This window comes from Hylaeus volcanicus, chromosome 2 (genome assembly GCF_026283585.1).
Source record: "Hylaeus volcanicus isolate JK05 chromosome 2, UHH_iyHylVolc1.0_haploid, whole genome shotgun sequence".
NCBI classification, from domain to species: domain Eukaryota; kingdom Metazoa; phylum Arthropoda; class Insecta; order Hymenoptera; family Colletidae; genus Hylaeus; species Hylaeus volcanicus.
The window spans coordinates 17,729,554-17,752,489 of NC_071977.1; the positions used below are offsets into that span (position 1 = coordinate 17,729,554).

Genomic DNA, 22,936 nt, shown 5'->3' on the forward strand with positions numbered 1-22,936 from the left:
ACTTATCTATACATCTATCTACATTCTCCACATCTTTCATACATAATCTTCTCTTGACATACCTTAGATAACGCTAAAACTAACAATATAAATCAGATTTCCTACCACAAAAATCAATACAGAATTCCCTCTGTATAACTCTTCGAAAAGAATTGCAAACGCGTTGAAAAAGAGTCAGAATCAAAGGCCAGGCTCTAAAAGTTGATGTCCCATTCATGGTAGTTCAGAGAAAACTATTCAAACCACACGCATGCCTTGGGATTAGAAAGATTCTAAAATCGATGTTGAAATAAGCATCATCTGGAAAATCGTTGAACAAACTTTAAAAGCCTTTTCATATGCTTTTTCAGCATCGACTGTACGGCTACTTTTCACAAAATGACAGAACCTCGAAAATCGCTGCTTTCCCAACGATTACAAAATGCTCCTTTAATTTTGTTGCGGAATGTAATTAGAATGATACGATGCTCGGCTAACAACGCCGCAAAACACGAAACAGCAACCGTACAAAGGGAAAGAGTAACGAGTGAGAACAAGAAAAAAGCGGATTAAAGAAAGCGAAACAAAAGACGATAGTTAAGTAAGGTAACGTCACCTTGCCATGCGACTGTGATGGGTGTATATATATAATGGCTAAGGATTATATATATATAACGAGTCAAGTATGAATAATTCTTCTAGCTTGGAAAGCAACGTGGCCGACGAGTGCTGTTGATTTGGTTCCGTGCAGGGTGCGAGCTCTCTTCGACTTGTACGCTTGCATTTTACCCCTGACTCTCGTCACTCCCTCTAGTACTCGTTCAAAACGATATAATATAACAATCGAAAAAATCAATCGACGCAATCGTGAGATTCGAGTAATTAAACGATCCAATTCTAACGCTTCACTGCTCTAGTGGGTACCACAAGGTTCCACGGTTGGGGCAGCCTTTTCTTTTCCAAGATGTCCGCCTGTTGTCCGCGAGTCAGGGGTAAGACACGAACTTACGGTTGTTACCCACGTACAATCTACCTGTCACATGTACGGAAACTTAAAAACTAGCGGATAATCAGAGCGACCAAGCCCGGATGGTTTTCTTGATTGCAGGTCCACCAGTGGAGGTCGGCGTCACCATGTATGTCCTCAGCATCAGCTCCGTGTCCGAAGTGTTGATGGTACAGTTTGCATTCTCAAACTCATACAGAACTCACATCGACAGCCGTTCGTTCATTTTCTTTCTTCCTCCCCTCGCTCGAACCAACGGGTTTCCCCCCTTCTTCTTTCACACTGTTCTCATTGTGACTCGCTGCGAAACTCTCTCTCTTTATATATATATATATCTATTTCGCGTACGTGTACGCGAATCGAATCGAATCGAATCGAATCGTCGCGTCGTTCACGGCGCGATCGATCGATGTCTTCCCAAGGATCCACGGATCGATCGTGTCGTCCGTCGTCGAATCAGCATCCCGTTCGCGCCGTTTCATCCCCACTATGCCGCTTGTTTCCGATTGTTTGTTTCGCGATTATCCGGCGTGCGTGTGTGTGCGTGTGTACTTCTAGCCGCGTAAATATTCATGGACGGCGAAGTCCCGGCATGAAATTCGAAAGAACAACAACCGGGGGACGCGCGTAAGATTAATAAACATTCGGGTGAATATTCATATCGTTACCATTGTTACACGGACGACATCCGTCGCGGAACGTGTCCCTCCGCAGACGCGCAGCAGTGGTTGTCGGTCATTGCGTTGTCAAACGATTGCCGGTGGATTAGAAGAAGCATAATCTACGAGACGATTCCTAATCATTTTGGGCGTACGGTACTGTTTCGAGGAAGATGATCTTGGTACGGTTTTTATTTGTGAATTATTGTAATCGCGATGGCGAGAATTATACGAAATAAAAGTTCAGTTCGTTTATTTTGTTTATCGGTTAATTTGTTACTGTTAAGGTTACATTTGCAAGATTCATTTCTATTAGTGATGTTAGGATTCCCTTTTTTAAGAGGTGGACTGTAGCAGGAATACGTTTGTAAATATATCGAAAGTATTCACGCTCTAATTTACTGAAAGAAAAGGAAACCATACTTGTTGCATCCTGGTCTCAAAATCCATGTTAATTATTATTATAATTGTTGTTAGCGAGATACTTCAGCTTGACGTTCTCTTTGCGATTTTGTCAAGATTCAATCTGATTCTAATTTAAATGTATTGCAGTAAACCGTTGATATAACAACACTTGTTGGATCTACTCGTGGTCCTTTATCGAGAAAGAGTAACGAAAATACAAATTTCCATAATTCAACTGATATTATTACAGAATTATTATCAATGGATTTATGAGATTCTCTCGGCGAGAATGAGCCTAAACACGATCCGATTCGACCTACTTTTAATTATGTCTAATAATAAGTTTTTCAGAAACGGTTTGAATGATGTTTAATTACAAAGAGTTCGAATTAATTCGTGATTGAACTCGTTCTCATTGGGAAAACATGATCAATCTATTATTGATAATATCGTGAAGAAATATTCGCAAATACAAAAACTTCCATTTTTATTGCATTTAATTCTCCTAATTGAAATAGCCTCAATTTTCATTGGCACAATATAGAAAATTACATCAAAGCAAACTGGGCTTTCTTTGCTATAATGAAATCTTCTTCGATAAATATTCAGAATGTTTCAGTTAAAATAAAAAATACAAAGTTAACAGGATTAATAATGAGAAAATAATTTTCATCGAAACATCGAAACTAAATGCGCGAGAAACTATTCACAGTGTAACGAACCATGATATGTATCTGTATTGCACAATGTGTACTGAGTAGAGTTGGAGGCATTTCTATTTATTATAAATAACGAATAACAAATAAGAATAGTGCATAATGCTTTGTCTGCATAGATTTTCGTTCCCGAACCTCTTATCTAAGAAGTATTCAATCGTTATGTAAATGAGAAAACAATGCTTTACATGCACACACACGTGTTTGTGTTCTGTATGCAATTGCAATACTGCATGTAATATTTGTGCGTTGTACGTGATTTTTGTGTGGAATGTGTGGTTTGTGCACTCTATGTGAGTTTTCTGTGGTACAAAAATACAAGAAAATATTACATAAATAGCACCAAATGTACATTCCACATAAAAATATAAATACGACAAAAAAGTTATATTACATGCAAAAATATGGTAGACAAGCTACACAGAAAAATCAAGTTATCGAATCGTACAATGACGAAAGTACGACAAATACAAAAATCACATACAACGCTAAAATCAAAATTTCTACTCAATAACCTAACAAATACCATATGAAAATCACATACAGCACATAAATACTAAACACAACACATACACAAACACATTTGTAAGGAGAACAATGTTTTCTCATTTATATAACGAATAAATATTTATTCTTATAGCAAATAAAAGAATACCAAATAACATCTTACTTCTCTATTTTCTCTATCTACATGATACTCAAAAACGTTACCAACAAGAACCGCAAATAACGAATAACAAGTAGCAGCATAAATTATTCAAATACGAACGTTTCCTGCAAATAATGATATAAGTAGCCGAAATTACTCGAATAACGTCCAACTCTAGTAATAAATAACGGAAACGTTTTTCTCATGATTCGCATTGTGCAATAGTCGATTGAAACTGGTTTTCCGCGCACTTAGTTAGTGACGCTGGTGTTTCCATGACGTCAAACAAGTTTCGAGCCTCGTATTGAATGGTCTAGCATCCAATGAACCATTAAACAAAATCAAGCGCAAGTATTTCGTTAATATCACTTGCAATGAATTCTGTCAATGGAATATTAATAGTTATGCTTAATTAATAGGCAAAAGTAAATTAATCGAATTATTATTCTTCATATCTACAAAACTGTTACCATAAACACTCACGATTACTCTCGATTAGGACCCGTTCCAGTTTGCTCCTTCTAAATTGTACCATGAGCCCGAATGTGATTCAAACTTTTCTAAACCGTGAGCTCGCAAAGATTGAAGAACCACTGTTGAAAACTATCGTTACCGTTCTGGTTGCAGCGACTGCCTGCCACGCGATAAAAAAAAAAGAATAGAAAAAAAACCGCCAAAATTGCAGTATTTCATGCACGCATCGAAATCTCGAGGAATTCTCGACGAGCGAATGCGAAAAAGTGCACCGAGGGACACATAGGCACCGCGGCTCGCGATATTTATGTTGGCAGCAAGGGGCATATTGGCACGTGCACACGTACATATTTGCATACATACATAACTCGCACACATACACACGGTAACCCGTACACAGAGAGACACGCGTACACACCCACGGTACACTACACGGATGGCCTACTAACCTACGTTTTTATAGCTCGTCACAGCTGTTTGGTTGGCTGAACTGTTACAAGGGAACCTTGCTACGTTCCACAGTCTTCGCAAGATATATTCTTGTCCACTTCGTTTATGGTTTATGGTTGACTCGTTTAATTCGATTTGCGATGTTCTTGTTGCATGGCCCTACCCGCGGTGCTCGAAACGGCGACGAGAGGTCAATACCAACGACAGAGGGGAGGGGAGGAGGATTGTTCGTTGGGATGGAGATGTAGTCGAAAACGAACCACAAAAAGCGACGGGGTGCCGAATGACGCCACCGAAAAATGCGTTCGACCGTACACCAATCCGCTCTAACGCTTTTTACGGTTGTCCCTCGCAATATCGTTTTCCGCCGATTCGTTTTATCGCGTAGAAGGGGATTTACGGGGTCGTGGAATAAAAGTGAACGAAGGGTATCTCGAATTCTCGGTTCGAGGGTGGTGGGAGGGGAGGGTGGGATGTTTCACCGTGCAACGTTGTAAAAAATTGTACGCCCGACGTTGTTTCGTTTGTGGAGTGGATTCTAGGCGGATAAGAAAAAAGGGAGGGAAATGGACAAAAAAAAAGGAAAAAAAAGGAAATATAAAAAAGAAAGACGAATCACGATTCGAGCACCGCAGGCCGCACATACGTTGAGGCACGCATATATACGGGCAGACGTACACGTATCTTTGTAATATTCTACGTACAGATGTATACGTATGTATATAAGCGTGTACACAACGTCACGTATGGTATACATATATACATATATATTATATATATATATATATATATATATATATATATATAATTTCTTTCTCAATATTTAAGATACGTATATAGCGTAATCATATGGCGTATTGTGTATTGCGTATACTCCTGTAGTATTCAAAGGATATGTTCCGGTGTCTGCAATCAGTTTCAAACTGGCGCGAAACTGGATCGATCTCCGTCGGCTTTCCCCATTGGCTCCGGATGGTGCACTCCAACCGTGGAGTAATTAACGTTACTGGAGAATTAACGCTCGCGAAATGAAAATTTATATAGTTGTAATTTTCCCTTTTTTTTTTTATTTGTTTTCTAAGTACGAGAACGATAATTCGATCGTTGACCGACGCGAACAGTGTACCACGAGAATAAAAACGAGTTACTTTAGAAAAATGAACGGGTATCGCCAAGTTCCCAGCGTTCTCGAGCTCGAGGCTCGGTCGAGATCCAGAATGCGAGTTTGGAGCTGAATGTACGAGACTGGACCCCAGGTGTTGAGCCCTGTGCGGAAACCAAATCAAGTCGACACTGTCACCTGGGACGTGACTCGCGATTTTTATATACGTTGGCGAGCCTCCATGATATCCGTCCCCCAAACGTCCTATCCTCCAACTTTATCATCGTGTCCGTCGACCTTCGTTCTGTCGCACGACGAACGGCGTCGAAGTGGCCCCCGTCGGTGATCGTCTCCTCGGAAATTTGTCCTGTCCGCGACTACGTACTGTGCAGCCGTTTCTTCGCGAGAAACGGGCGAGGAAGGCAGTTTTTCGATCGATTTGCAACCCAACCCGCTCTTTCATCTTTCCCTTCGAGACAGTCACCGGCGCATCGGCGAACGATCTCGAAACGATGCCGCAAGAGGGTGGGGGACACCCTCGCCCTCTATTCTCGTAGATTCTGGACACCGCGTATTTATCAGACGGACGTCTACGGGTAAGGAAGGGAAAGAAAAAGTATCGAAAAAAGGGAACTAACAGTGGCAAAAACAAAAAACAAAAAAGACGAAACGAAATCCGTGAAAACGATTAAGCGACGAAAACCGAAAAACCGTCTGCCCTGTATCCTTGCTTCCCTCTGGCCAGCCGACGATCGCATAGAAAACGAATGAGTATAGCTCGTACGACGTTCCGACCACGATCGAGACTATATGAGTACTGTGTCTATAGATATACATATATATATTTCTTATATTTACATTACATTATAGGTATAAATACGACACCTATATGAGCTGTATCATTGTCAGTGTGTGCAGTACGCTTCTGGTCGCTATGAATCACTATGATGCCGTACACCATTGTATTATATATTATCTTTGTGTGTGTGTGCGTGCGTGCGCTTGTACGATCGTGTGCACATTAATCCACGCTGCGTTTCGCGAAATGTGTGCACGCGTACACACAGACTAAGCCACACACTCGTCGAGGCGCCGAGGAGCACAACGCAACCTCTGCTGGCCCGAACGCGTCCTCGGACGAACCTCTTTTTGCCTTCCGTCACATTGGTCGTACACACATTGCGTTGTTTTTCCTTTCTTTCTTTCGTTTTCTTTCATTTCGTTTTTTCATTATTGTTCTTCTTTTTTCAGTTTCGATTCGCTTTGCGAGCTTCTGCTTGAAACGCTTCTGTACACAGCTTCGTCACTATGTTCTCTAGGCTCTAGCCACCGTTCTCCTCGTTTCTTACGCTAGACTTAGGCGAACGCTCAGGCTACGCGTCGACGTGGCTCTTTTCTTGCCAAGGATAACTTGCTAAGTCTCCCCGAGTATGAAACGACGAATTTTCAACCTTGAACAATCTTTATATTCGACGTTTTGAGTAATTTGTTTCCGTGGAATCTTTGTATGTATAAGAGACTGAGGTTATGATTATACAGTAAAAGGAAATGGTGAGAGCGAAGGAAAATAATATTTACACTGCTCATCGGTGTAAAAGCAGTTGCAAAGGAGAAAAATATTAATGAAGACACTTGTTTGTCGTACATACAGTTAGTGTAATAAGTATTCGTACAGGAATCAATTCAAAATAAAACTTCATATATTTATTTTATTAATAGATTTTGGGGGAAGAAATAATTAACCAACATTCCTACATATTTTTAGAGTAGAATTTATGTAAATTAAAGTTTATTATTTTTAATGTTAACCTCTTATTTCTTTTTTTATTAATTGTATTTTAAATTGGCCGTTGTACGAATAATTCTTACACTGATTGTACATATAAGGAATAAATATTAAAAGCAAAAATAAACAATTTACAAACAATTATTCAATTAGTGTTTTTGAACGAGCACCTTTTATACTCTAAATGAGTTGAAAATATTGTTCTCTGCTCTTGCCATTTCTCTCTATTATATAAACATCTCAACATCCTCAATCACTTTACAGGTTATAATATACAATTTTTCTGAAGATGACTCAAAACCAAATGAGTCGAAACACCAATAAAAAAAAAAGGCTTGTTTAGGCACAACAGTTACTCACTTCTTATTAATTAGAATTATAAACCTTCTAAAGTGTTAAAAAATATTTGACAAAGTGAAAAATATACTTCACTGTGTCTTTCGACTACAGAAACGAACTTTTGTATTAAGTCTGACCTTAGGTGAATATTTATTGCATTTTGTAATAATAAACGAGGAGAATAAGCAACTTCTTGAAAAGCAAGAACGTTTCTTGCAGGGTACAAATAGTGGACGATCTCAAAAAATAATGACAGAATACAGGTGTACATAATGCTCACAAAATTAAAAAAGAAATGATTAGGTTCTCAATGTCGTAATAATATGAGACTTTTTATTTCAATAGTTCATGTGTCATACTTACCTTCGTTCGTGAAACGTTACATATTAAAAGTAAAAACTGTTTATCACTCTTTTCTAAGATTATAATTTTTCGTTATCACAGAGCAGTATTACAAATACACAATCAAAAATGACTATCAATTACACTAATTTCACAAACAAAAAGGGAAACAGAAAATTCCGAATAACTCTTACAGAATTAATTTCCAAATAATTAACTTCCACAGTTAATCTACTACAACTATATATTCTCCATCCATTCGTATGTGTACTATACACCTCTGAGTTCTTCATTCATCTTTTTAGATCGCCTTATACGTCAATTTTAAATTTTAATGTGTCAGGTAATGTGGGAGAAGTGCAGGGGAATATTAAGCAAACAAAATAGTTTCGTTGAACACTGAAACTGGCTGATAGTAGCACTGATAAATTTAAGAATACGATGAATCAGGAAATGTAGTACGACGGATTAGATGTCCAGCTCGCGTCACGACAGTGCGCCTGGAGGAGCGCCAAACGAAGCAAAGCTTGTTGTCACGACGGTGTTCGCTCGAAGTGACATCAATGCCGCATTACAACGGCGATACTTCCGAGCTCACTTGAATTAATTAACGTCGCTTTTTTCGAATTCGTAAATCACATCGGAACCCCCTTTACGTGCAGTGAAAGTTCTCCAATTAATAACAAGCGACTTCTCCCTCCCCACACAATGTTCTGAAGCAGTAATCGAAACTGAGAACTCGTTCAGGCGTTACTTAAAAAATGAATGAAACTGAATATCGAAGTAGGGGATTCATCGTGACATGCTCCACTTGAAGAGTGAACTTTGACTACGAGAAATGATCAAAATATTCGAATGGTTAGACACAATGGTTGCTGTGCACTCACGTTTCAACTTTTTTTCAGCGTCTGGTTGCTCGTTTTGGTGAACCAATCTGAACAAAATATTAAATATCAGCTGGTAGGGGTGGATCGAATTGATTCTGGCTGGTCCTTTTTTCTTTTAAGATGGAGTCGAATTAACTGTTAATAGAATTAGTTACGTTGGATCAGTTTAACTGAATATTATTGAAACAGTAAGAATACTTGTAATTTATAAAGAAGGTTAGACGGAAGAACAGTTTATTTTAAGAAAGAAAGATTGGTACAGGTAGGAAGTAGGTGAATCTACGAGTAAAAATAGATCAAAAACACAGAATAATTTTTTTCCAATGTCGTTTCGTTTTTGAACAAATTGGCTTTGAAAGTGTTTGGGGGACGCTTGCGTTTCAATTTAACGAATGAATCTATCTTGGAGGAATTTATGCTGAGTATATATAAAGTATTATTATTATCTTGTGTGTATAGTATGAAAGTAACAGTTTATACCCAAAGATGCTAATTTACTCCAGTTTACTTTATACAAACTTGCTAGGAAGATATAAAGAAATCCATTCGTTCAGACTGGACGAAGCACGCGTGTGTCCCCCGTACTTTCAAAATCCGTTTTCCATGTCTCTTACGAAAAAATATTATTCTATATTTTCGATTTATTTTTGTATGTGGTATTACTCATTTCTATTCTTACGATGGAGTAATTTTTACATTCGAAATAATAGTAGTATATATCATGTTACATTTTTAAAAGAAAATTTAAAGTCTAATTAGTACAAACAAGACTTTGTACAAACTAGTACGGCACCAATGGAATATTATTAAATACATACACATGAAAATAAAGATATGTATTAGAAAATGAACTTAGAATTTGTAATATGTACTATACAGGAACTTATTCAAAAATGCAAAACGATAATACATAAAGTAGAATCACAGCACTGATTTCGTATGAATATTCAGCTTTTATTACTGTCATTACTAAGATAATTAGCCAAAACAAAAAATATATCTGTCCAAATAAAACGTTAATATTTGTGACCTACTATAAAATACTTTTGGAAATTCTAGGTTCATTTCCTAATACACAAATTCATATATATTTTTATTTTTATACGCTTAATAATATTATATTATAACGCTACTGTAGTTCATAGCGTCCCATTAGTTTCCCAGTGTTTCTCTTTATTCATAAATAGCATATTCTATTCTACGGTCACGAAATTTAAAAACGACCCCATTCCAAGAGTCCAAATATCATTTAACTTGTAATTAAAATTGAAATTCACACACCATATTATTCCCATATCTTAAATTCGACCTTAAGGCGGTGCTCGCATGACGTAATTCGATAAATCCGTATATTTAGCTGACGCGAAGCTCAACACGCGTTGAAAACGTTAGAAAAATATCGTATCCACGTACACAACGGTCGATGACGACGGTAAACGTCGCCTCGGGTTGAAATCCCTCCACCGACGTCGAGCCGTGAGTGTCAGCCGTTATTGGAGTTGTAGAATGTCCAAGTTTATACCGAAAGTTTTCCGGACCTTTTTGGCGAAATTTCGCGCCTGTAAAGGTTGCGAAAATTCCGGAAAGTTTCGCGTTTATAATAGTCGTAAAATTTCTGTCAGCGCGGTCGACCGGTGCCTGGGCGAAATAAAAAATTGAAATTCGCGTACCAGCCAGAGAAGAATGCGAACAAACACCGATACACCGGGAATTTATAGCCGTAATTGTTATTTATCGGTCACGAAAACGTCAAATTTTTATTCCACCTTTTTTTCCCCTTCGATCGCAGAATTCGCGTTACTGCATCTGGCAACTGTTCCTATTGGTTCCCTGCGAATATAACAATCGCTCTCGTGGTATATTCGCGAATAAATTTTGCATGGATAGACAAAATTATTATGTGTGTGCATAAGTGTTGTAGGTTTTTGTGCTGAATTATTTTATTGATTCAATGAAATTACGCATTTTAAAAGACATTAAGAATGATGTTAGATCAACCATTAGGATTTGTTATTCATTTGCTCGGATGCAGATTGATCAGTCATACCAACGTCAAATAAAATTACTTCTGAAATACAGGTATGTCGTTTCCTAGCATCGGACACAGGTTACCTAGACAACTTAAGCATACACCTAATATTATACATATGTATACAAATTTCGCGACTTATTTGTGAATCTTCGTCGATACACTAAATTTACATTATGTCAAATAATTTTTTTATTATTATCATAGAAGTAGGAGCAACAATAATACTATGAAGTGAAGTAAGTAATGAGTAGACTATGGATGTTTATGCAGTTATGCCAAGTGGAAGAATGAAGAAAATATCAAATATACCTTTTGGTTATGATTCCTTGGTTTATATTTGTCAAATTTGTTTTACCATAAACACATAAAATTCGCCAGTTATTCATCAATAATATACATGGTTCTCCGTTTAGAAGATGTGACGTACTTTTATTTATCTAAGTTTTAATTTTATTTCAGTATCTGTGAAAACAATAATTTGCATAACCATTCGCAGTCTAGTAATGACATTCTGAAACGTACTTACAAAATATATAGCCCGTGTGGAAATATCATAACTTATTTAAAAAAGGCTACTATGTATTTTCTCATAAATTAAGTAAACTTTAAAGGTAAGAATTATATACAATATATATACGTATACAATATTATAAAATAAATTACGAAATTTTCACACATTCTGTGTATTTCATAGATACTCTTTGGTCATTGATTACTTACTTTATCCAACAAAAAATTGTTTTTATTCCCACACAAAGTCTGTTATCATAATGAGAAGATACAAAGTTTGAAAATAAAAAAGGTTGCATGAAAAGCTCGAATGTAAACACGAATTACGTTGTTAATTTTCATGCGTGGATTCGTTAGCCTTATTTGCATAACAGATGAAGAGTTTTTGATCCGTTATTTGCTCAATAAAACGTACAATCAGGATTATAAAATGAAATAAAACTTGTCGTTCAACTAACAAAAGCTGGTATAAATCGCTCTGTGGCGTTTTTACTCGTCGCCTGTTATTCAGGAAGCAATGCGCATCGCGTCGTTACCTCGAACAAACTCGATTGCATAACCGGAACGGCGCGACTGTATTTATGTACCATGCGATTACAATCTCGCAGGCACAGTGTACTGATAACAGATGCGCATCAAAAATAATTTTCAATTCACACACGTCAACTTCTGTCGCGTGAATGTACGCGAATCCACATATAAATTGAAGTCAATTGAATTTTGAATACAAATGGAAATGTCATTCGATATCTGCGCAAATGGGATGATTCAAAAGTCGATCATAATTTTAACAAAATTTGTAGGAACAGGAATTGAATTACTCTTTAAAGAAGTTTTTACAGCAGTAATTCTGCTGAATGGAATATTTGTAGAATATGTTTATATTTGTAAAGACGATCAGAATTATTTGAACAAACTCGATTTTTAAATCTGTATTTTAGGAATTTTTGAAAATGAGGTTGGTACAGTAATAAGTGTTTAAGGCACTTTTACGACAGCGTCTTAGCATATACTACATGCGTATTTCCCAACTTTTAGTTTTCGCATACTTCATACAGCTCAGCATTTAACAGGGAAAAAATATTAATTGCAAGCCACAGTAAGGTATAATAATAATAGTAAATTGAATTATGACAATATATCAATGCCTTACAGTTCAAATAAAAAGGTGTAAAAGTTTATACTTCAAAGATATTGTCATTGTAGCAAACTAAGAAATCAGTCTCTGAAAGTGGATGTAGACCGTACTGGTCAGACATATTCTTCACGTTAATTTTTACATCTTTATTATATAAAAAACTATTATATTAGTTGCAATAGGTAAAAGACATTTTAATTCTATTAATTTAAGGAGTCTTAACTTTAAGGTTAATTATTAAAATAATTTTATTATGTTAGAGACTACATTAGTTGACACTGCTTATATTCCCCTTTACTCATGGTACATCAGTTCCCTTAAACGGAGATTCATTTTCCTAAATCAAAATTATACTCTCAAAAGCTAACGAAAACTACTGTAAAAGGAATGTGTATCTTATTCGTTAAAATTTGTACCCCTCTTTCGTAATGTATAGGATTAAATAACACGTACTAATATTGTGGTCGGACATATTAGTATAGATTATGGGCTTTTTTTACTGTCGCATTTTATTCTGCCTAATTCTAACAACCATCATAATCATGAAACATACCTGATAGTACAGTTCTCTTCAGGTTCCAACAGTACAAATGTCCAGATATTAAACTTTCTTTAATACAATGTGTGTGTTGTACGAAAAATAAAATTACTCTACAGTAAGCACAGTTCAAATAATAGAAATGTTCTTCCATCAAGGCAATCTGCTATAGTGGGATGTATAGGTGCGAGCAGTGAAAAACCGATGAATTTTTTGGGCGGTTTTTTCTAATTACAGTATGCGTATGAAATCATTTGAAGGGAGATTAAACGATACATTCCTTACTTCGAATCAGCCATAAAGATATATCAATCGTCTCCGAAAATGGCAAAATTGTTTTTTATTAAACAAGAAATTTATTTGAAATTACACAAATTTGTTAAGACATTTACGTGCCAGCGCTCTTAAAACAAAACTCAATTGTTAGATACAGGTTTTTCAGCAATACTATCAATTTCACAAAGACAGATATTACAAGAGACACGCATTATACTGATTTCTCATAATAGAAACAATTTTCGTACAAGATGCGACAATACACCAATTCATAAATACAAAAATTAGGTGAAACCTTCGCGAACAACTACTCTTTAAAAAATCAACAGTTCGTCAGATTCATCAGCACTAACAATTTTACCGAGTCAGACGTTGAAAGAGACGTATGTGATACGAAAACAGCTGTTACTAGGAATTTTCACACCAGAACTTTCAGATCCCGCTGCATATCGTTGCCACTGTTACCAAATTCGAAGTTTCGATTAGACCTAAGTATTTACAGTTAGATTTAAGATCGTTACTCCGCTATACACGTAGACAGATGCATGCCGTTTGATAGCGTCTCGTAGCATGCTTGCACGTACATAGTCTTGGCCAAGTAGTCGTGGTATATGTATTGGAATAGATATATATAATCACTATATACACGGTCCATGCACCTTACCGCTTTCGCGTGTACACACGAAATACCCTCGCGTCGCGGGATTCCCCTAACTGAGATCGACCACGCCGACAGGGATCCGGCGCGATTGAACCGTGCACCAGGCGATACGGCTCGGTTCAAGCTGTGTAATTTCCAGTTGTATCGAATTATCTTGTGAAACTGCAAACTATCGTTGAGATTTCAAGCCCTGAGACACGAATATACAAGGGCGACACGCCCGAGAACAGAATCGCAGGTATCTCCGTTGCCTTTAATGATGCGAGACAAAGTTGGCGAAAGGAATTATCTGAATCAAAGGGACGCGTGAGACGATACAAACAATAAAAAGTAATTCGTAAATTATGTTTTCTCGAGCATTTTATTAAAATAGAGTGCTGATTCTTATGGTCCTCTTCAAAGTTTCAAAATTGTTCAAATGTAATACAATTACGAAATTATGTTTATGTTGAAAGGGAGTCACTTTGTCTCAACTTTTTATTTGTTTCCACATGAAATTAATAATAACATGATTTCGATTCATGAGTATTTCACATTTTCGACCTATTATGCCTTTAAATCACGAATACTGTTTTATGTTATACCTTCGACCTATTTTCAAATGAAATTAATTGTGAATTGGAATCATGAAAACTACTTTATTTCACACTTTCGATTTATTTGTTCGTAAAATAAAATTATACCTGTAAATTCATTTATATTAAATATTTGATTCCACCGATTCAATATATATTCACACAAATCTTGATCCACCCAAAATTGTGGTCTAAAGCATAACAAGGTTTGTACAAAACCACACGCCTCAACGAATAAAGATAATTCTCTTCCCTTACCTTTTTTCACATAATCGAGAAACGAAGAGAATGGAAATATTTGGAACGCTCGTGTTTCAGCTGATTCAGTCTATATAAGCATACGTCTACAATTTAGCCATCAAATATTCACTACCTAGAACTTGCTCCTATCATCAAGAAATGAATTGAATGGAAATATTCGCAACGTCTGTTGAAACTGATTCAGCCTACGTAAGCATACGCGATTTAACCACGATTGAGCAATCTTCACGGTGAAACCGTGATCCTTTGAAACTTTGAGATTTCTTCGAATTGTTTTAAACAAAAGGTAAATCTGACGAAGCTTTCCAGGGCGTCGATCGATGCGTGTATTATTCGAATTTGATAAGTGAACTTTTAATAGCGTCTTTGTTAGCTTGTGAAACTTTAAGCACGTTTAAATGCACTTGCGTGTAATTACATCCACCTAATAATAGAATAATCAAGAAACTTTGACCAGGAATAATAAATCCAGCCATCGGGTATTGCTGATTACGCTCGAACTCCTCGCCTCGGTTACTTAAACTTTCTTTATCGGGGCGAATTACTCGGCTGGCGGGCGCTGAATTTACGACGAGGAGCACGCTACAACGTTTGATGAATTCGCCCCCGCCGCCCAGCACGACCAAATGAAATCACTTTTACCGTTCGATGAAGTCGAACGATGTAATCAAAGTTTAAACGAAGATCCTTGAATATTTCAAAACGCGTAACTTCTTTCCGCGAGAATCTATTTCAAGACGTTTAAATTACGGTTATTCCTGCTCGACGATCAACTATTAAAGCGACGGGAACCGTTGAATATTAAATCCCTTCGCTCATCTTTCTTCCTCGTACCTATATATCCATCTGTTTCGCGCTCTCTCTTGAAACGTTTCCCGCAAAATCGGGTGCATTCAATTGCAAACTGATTTCCACCTCATGCGTAAAATTTTTGATTGAGCGTTTCACGATCTTCCATTCACCTGAACACAAATAACTTGCCGCGAAATCATTTATTATCGATGAAAGTAATTCAATTTTACATGATTTTTAAGCTGCCCTCGCACTCGAATCGTAAACGTTGATATCACGATGGATGTTTTGGCGTAGTATGTATGTATTCTAATTCGATAAAAGCCAAATGCGAGTAATGACCGTAGGATTTATCGAATATTTAATCCCGATGTTTCGGTCATGGGGTTCTTTCCACGTGAATATTCTCAAATCAAAATCATGCCACTTTTGTTTAAAGATTACAACTTCAATGTTGTTTATATTCAAGCCTTTTGTTTGTCCATTGATAAGTAACAGTTTTAACGGACACATTTTTCATTTTCAGATCTTCAGATGTAATCCGACAATCTTCAAATGAAATAGCTGTATAAGTCAGAAATATGCATATTGAAAATATTACTCATTAATAAAAAAACAAAGGGCTTGGTTAGACTACATTGAAACTATCCGCCATAATAAATCACAGAGATTTCATATTTTCACATTTTACAACAAATTTTAAATTTATCTAATAGAAAGAATTTAATAATTCATCACATAAAGTGTGATAATTTTATTTAAATAATACATCATTTAAAAAGTATAATTGTATAGTAAATAAATAATTATGTATATATTAAATTTTATCTATTATATACAACTTTAAAATCTATAATAATAGAAAAAATTTATATATAATATAATGTAAAAAATATAATTAAATAGTAAATAAATAATTATTATAATAATAAAATTAGTGTAACGAATAAATATCTTTCTGCATATAGCTTCGAAAATATTCGAAAGCAACAATTTAGACGGAACAGTGGTGATGTAGTACTATGATAGATGTTGACATGAAGAGGATCAAAACAGCGGTGGCCGAAACGTCGCGGTTGTTTATACCCGTAAACTGTTTAACCGTTTACAGCTCCTAAGAGCAACATCTTCATTGCCAACTTGGTTCAAGGAGAGCCTCAAAGTTTCAAAGTTTTGCGGAATCGCTCGAATAAACAACACTGGAAGCAGAAGTTCGGCGACAGGCTGGCGCCTACGACGGTTTTCGTCGAAACACGTTGTAGGTCGGTCAAATTAGCCTCGGTTGGGCTCACAGGCGTGAGCTCGAACGTTGAAGGACGTCTCGATAGAGTTGCGTTGTGTTTCAAGTAGCCGATTTCGCGGGTTACGATAACCACGACACGTTGCACGGTCACTGTGTCGGCGACGGTATCGGTCGACGACAGTTTAAAGGTACCTGTCGACGTCCACGATCTCAGTTCTGCGTTTCCTCTCCTATTACCGACCGTTCGAGACCCCCGATCTTATCCGATCGCGTCGCTCTACGTTTCATTTTCCCTGTTACGTGTCTCTGTTTCCCTCCAACGTTTTATTACTCGCGACACTCCCCGCGTAGAACCAGTGGCGTATTATCCTACAGCCAGAAAAGGGAGGCTAGAACACATAAGTTCATCTCTCCAGGGGGCCTAATCAGGAGAGGCCTTCTATTTTTATTTAATTTACAATCAAATTAAATTTTGTCTTTCGCTCAGTGGATGGATTTACGGATATTTTTTGGGAGGAAGTATTTTTTGGGGACATCTATAGAGTTATATTTTTAAATTTCGGAGATGGAAGTTACAGTTTTTATTTTTATCTCAGTTGAGAGAATGTTTGACTTTGATATTCGGAATATGGAAATGTATATACTCCTCTGGAAATCAACAAATTTATTATAAAGAAATATTTACAGAACTTGTACGCTATACGTATCTGTGTGGTATCCATTCATACGGAACCTGCTTCATATTTTGTTTACAAATGAAAGTTCAACATCGGTGTTGTATTTGTTAATTAGTATATATAAGTAACAAGGGGTTAGTTACGTTACTCTTACGACTCTTCGAGTCTTCTCTTAAAACATGTAAAAGAATATAATATGTAGTATGTGTTAGTAATGTCCATTTCATTCCTGAGAATTGACAGTATTATGTATAATTCATTAATTAATTAGGAGAATATACTCAGTTGAATTACACTATTAATTAAATTGATCATACACAATCGTATCTACCCCCACGAATTAAATAGAAATCTATGAACAAATATTATTGTATGCTTTAAGATGTTCTATGGTCGAATACGTTGAACTCATTGTTGCTTGTACAGAGTAACTAACAAATACAATTTATAAGAAAAAAACACACGCAATATTTGGTTTTGACTTTGCGCTGATAATCGAGCAACTCAAACAATTAATGAGTGTAAGAGACCCAAGAAAAACAAAGACGAAAATTGTATTACGAAATATAAATTTCATTGAACAAGAAAAGTTAAATAATACGTCGATAATTTGTATCGATGGTGATATAAGGAACAAAATTTGTTATAATGACCTGACTTACAATCTCTGAGTTCGAAAAGCACGCAGAGACCAAGTGAGGTAATGGGAATGCCTATTAGATTAGGTGTATGTATGTGCATTATTTGTAATTTATTTATCCGAATCAGATATTTCCTTTGCGTTATGCAGTGTCTTTTATATCGTTTATCTCGTGGACTCGATAAAGTAAATTTGAACTTGAAAATGTTTTTACTCGTTTTAGTTCTTTTTATATGGGGCCCCCCATTTTATTTTGTGTTGGGCCTTGTGAAGGTATAATACGCCACTTCGTATAATGATTTCTCTCGAGACTTTTCGTTCCCCTGGAAGAACGCCGTCTTCTCCTTTTGCCTCGAGCATCCCTCTCACTGAAGGAGAGAAAAATACACGTCAGAAGAACGAGGAACAACGTGAAAGAGCATCGAGTTCTCTGAAAGCAACGAACTGCATTTAGAAAGAACGGTTTAATTCAAAATTCCAAAGTTGTGCTCGCAGGGTGCAAAAACAATTTAAGACAATGGCATGGTCTGGTCAAGGGTATGTTTAATTATTTTTAAGAACAAAGCAATATTATCTTCTTTGACGCAAACAGAAAAGCAAGAAGTAATTTTTAATTATACAAAATCGACTGCATTACGAAACTAATAAAAATTACGTCTATGTTATTGCACAACTGCTTTATTAAATATATCAAATTACGTTTGAGTCCACTTCAATAAAATTATGTAATCAACGTAATATTAGTCCAAGAAACATTAAGACAATTAAAAAAAAAAAATAAGAAGAAAAGAAAACTTGTTTCGTAAAAGGTGAATGAAGGAAACAGAAAATTATCGAAGAGAAATTAAAGCTTAGAATTGAGTACATACCAAATTCTAATGTGACCTTACTTACTACGTGTGTTTACATCAAAAGCACAAAACTGTTTATCTTCGTAGAAGAAAAAGATTAGAAAATTGTTTGATGTACAGTTAGCGTAAGAAGTATTCATACAGCAACCCAATTAAAATAAATGGTTCCTGTACGAATACTTATTACGCTGACTGTACATATGGAAAAAAATTCCTAGTTTTCTGTGCGATTTTTCTGTTACCTAATTTTTATGAAAAATAATTCAGTTTGGACGTGTGGAACACTAAGGGTGAGCTGTCACAATATTTGTTGCTTCCTTTCTTAAATTGGACATAGAATGCAAGGTCTCATTTCATTTTGTTATGTATTCAATTCAAACTGCCTCTATTTCTACCTCAATTCTTATACATTTTTGCCATTTCACCTTATATAAAACAATTTCTTACTTTTCTAATTTTTTCTAATTTTTTTTACATGAGTGTTAAGTTTAGTACAATATTTGATTGAAAATGACCTACTCGTGGGATCGAAACATTTAATAAAGACAATTCCTTCCACCAGACAATACATAATTCTTTGACAATGATTTAATTGATACAGTTGGCGATTGATTAAAAAAAATAGTGCCAACGGTCTTAAAAATACAAGAAATGTTATGGATAAAAAATGAAGGGTTCAAGGAGGACTCTGTGCAATTAAAGTTATATTTATATATTAAATTGATTTGGCAAGTAATTAAATTATTTATTAATGAAAATAAAAGAAACGAAATCGCTTCTACAATAACAAAAATAATTGTCTTTCGTCATGACAACATCAGATTACATATTTCTTTGACGATATGAACAAAATTATTTCAATTAATAGAAATGTACAAGTTTTACCATACGCAGAGGAGAAATTTTCATCTCTTTTATCGAATTCACCTTTGTACAGATTTTTATTTCCGGCAAGTTCTACTAACTTCGTATATCGTCAAAGCAGTTGTTTCGCGCTTTATCGAATTCATATACCAACAAATTTTTTCTTGTTCCAAGTTACAAAATTACAAAGTTACAAAATTAATTTACCATTAAGTTTTAATTTCTGTCGAATTTTACAAAATTCATTCCATGGGAAAGTACACAAAAGCGTTAATAATGTGAAATAATCACGCGTCCGAGATTTTCAAACGTAAACTCCACAGGTGAGAAATGTAGACAAACGACACACGAAAAAATTATATAAGCAAAAGGTTGTATCACTGATTATATTATTTATGTATACGTAATTCAATAATTCAAAATACGATAATTACTTAACATCCAACATTTTATTGTTGTATTAATACTTCCATGTTGGAATTCAGAACTCCTAGATACAATTAGTCCTGCCATAAGTTCGGTTACGTGTGTATTAGACTCTTGTTACAAAGGGCATAGAAAGCATCATGCTTTTTAAATTAATATATAGTTCACTGATGGTTCATTTCTCAAATAAATGTACTATGTATATTTTAAGTGTATAGGTGTAATACTAATATTATACATACATACAGAAGATTATTTCTATTTCTATTATATTAATTATAGATAAAAACACAAATTGTTTCTAATACGTAAATTAAACTATAAAACCACTTATACCTATTAAGTGTTCCCATAAACTACAAATGAACATAGATACCTGACACATGAACACATAAAATTGAAACATTACTGACGATTATTTTTTGGCTATTCTTTCTTATTAATTTTATATATCGTTATATACTGTATTTAATGCATTCTACAATACTTATTCGAATTTATATTATAAAGGGAATTTTAAAAAACAATGCACATTATTCCATCGCATTTCTGAACTTTTTGTTGTATGGAGTTAATCGATTTCTGCTATGACCAGCTCCATTAAAAATCGAAACGTAAAGGTGAACTATTTTACGAATGCACATAAAATTCCAAAACCGATAACATTTCTTACCCTTTTTACGATAGCCCAGCATAGATACAACAGAACGCACGGCAGGACTATGGACACAATGTTCTCGAAACCCTTCGAATTTATATCCGAAACGGTATTTAATGTCGCCAATAATTTGCGCGATATTTACGCGCTCGAAATAAAACAGAGCGGGCGGCATAAAGCATTCGTGTCGCCGTTTTAAATCAAACGAATATTCGGGACCTGAGCCCAGTGTATTCGCCGGCAGATAAACCGCGTATTTTGAGCGCGCCACGTATCAAATAAATCAGGGGAGTTTAATCGATGCAAATCTATTTATTCGTATAAACCAGGATGAGAGCGTCGAATAGGGCGGGCGCCCCCGTTATCCAGCCGCGATATCGGTTTGCATTTGCTTTCTTCCTCACGTGCCCGTGGAATTTCGTTCTTTTTAACGAATGCATTGTTGCGTAATACTATTAGTTTAGGTGTCACGTTTCATTGTCCGTACGACCCGCGAGAGCCATTGTAACGTTCAGATGATCCGCGTCGAACACCGAAACGAGACAGAATTCTCGCAGCGTTACCATGAGCCGAAAACATGATTTTTCACGTTTTTCCAACGTTGTTCTGACGAGCGCGCGCATTTCTACGCGATCACTCGGTGTCTAATAAAACGTTTCGTGTCTCATGGCAGGACTTCACGCTGGATTTTTACTTCCGGCAATTCTGGACGGACCCGAGACTCGCGTTCAAGAAACGAACGGGTGTCGAGACGCTCAGCGTCGGCTCGGAGTTCATCAAGAATATCTGGGTGCCTGACACATTCTTCGTCAACGAGAAGCAATCGTACTTTCACATCGCTACCACCAGCAACGAGTTCATTCGTATTCATCACTCGGGAAGCATCACGCGTAGTATACGGTGAGTAAAGACGATATCGTGATCGATTTTAAACACTGTGCTTTTCTGTTTTCCAGCAACGGCGAGCGGTGGCTACCCGGTGTTGCTTGGTATAAGCACTTCGAGGTGGTGTTGGTAGCGTACAAAGTTTGTGGTACCTTTTCTTACTATGTTCGTTCGAGTAGGGCAGTGGTTCTTAACCTTACCAAGCCAGCTGCACAGTTTAAGGATACATTCTAGGGTGAATTTGCCAAAACATTGTATTCCTTTTGTTTCATACTTCGATAGTAGTTACAAGAATGCGGTGTGCATATTTCAGAATGGAATTCGTTATAGGAACGATTCTGCAGGTGAAACTTTTGAGAATGCGGATATTTATACATTTATAGCAAATGGAAGTATGGGAAAATCAATGAGAAAGCAAAAATATATAAAATATCATTGATAATATGCATGTTATACCGTTTGGAAGATACGGCGTATTTTCATTTCAATTTTAATTTTTTACTGTGCCTGAGAAAACATTAATTTGTATAAATATCCACAGTCTAAAAATAAGTAGCGGAGCGCAGCGGAGCAGCGTGTTTCTTTAGTCGGCTTTACAACTTTATTTGCCAATTTTTTATTGCGAAGTCGTTGTTATTATAAAATTTTTTAATTCCTTTTGAGTGGAAACATATAGCGGCTTCAAAGATAAAATGTTAACGCTATTTTCTCAGAACGTTATTTATTTGTACTGTAATCATGATTTGAAAAGAAAACCAATGCACTGATTATCAAAATTCAAAGAACGTTATATTCATATGCCCGTCTATTATCGTATATACTATAATAAAAAGTATCGGTTAATAAATACATTCGTTATGAAACATTTTCTAACAATCAATATTCTTTCAATATTTTACAAAAATATATGCCAATGTCCCAATGTTCATTGTTTTCACATCATTCTAATCCATACGAAAGCCAAGAAAAAATTCGTTACGAGCAATTTTTCCAATGTGAGTTCCTTTCTTAGAGTTGTGCTAATAGAATGAGAAGAAAAAATTGTTTTTCAACTTTTTAAATATCTATCGGTAAGCACGAAATTATGGACTATTGTACGATTTATAGATTTTTTT

General features: G+C 35.9%; 1 protein-coding gene across 13 annotated transcripts in view; it reads left to right on the plus strand.

Annotated features, from left to right (window-relative positions):
• Positions 1–22,936, plus strand: part of LOC128872655 (gamma-aminobutyric acid receptor subunit beta) — a 243,544-nt gene that overhangs the window by 168,445 nt on the left and 52,163 nt on the right. For 7 of the 13 annotated variants that reach the window (XM_054115561.1, XM_054115563.1, XM_054115564.1 and 4 more), the window contains exon 4: positions 21,610–21,836. In XM_054115561.1, the coding sequence (XP_053971536.1) occupies positions 21,610–21,836 (227 nt within the window). Of the gene's footprint in view, positions 1–1,087; positions 1,156–1,655; positions 1,827–21,609; positions 21,837–22,936 lie in introns of those variants that run through there. The other 6 variants (XM_054115562.1, XM_054115574.1, XM_054115568.1 and 3 more) reach the window with 2 other exon arrangements.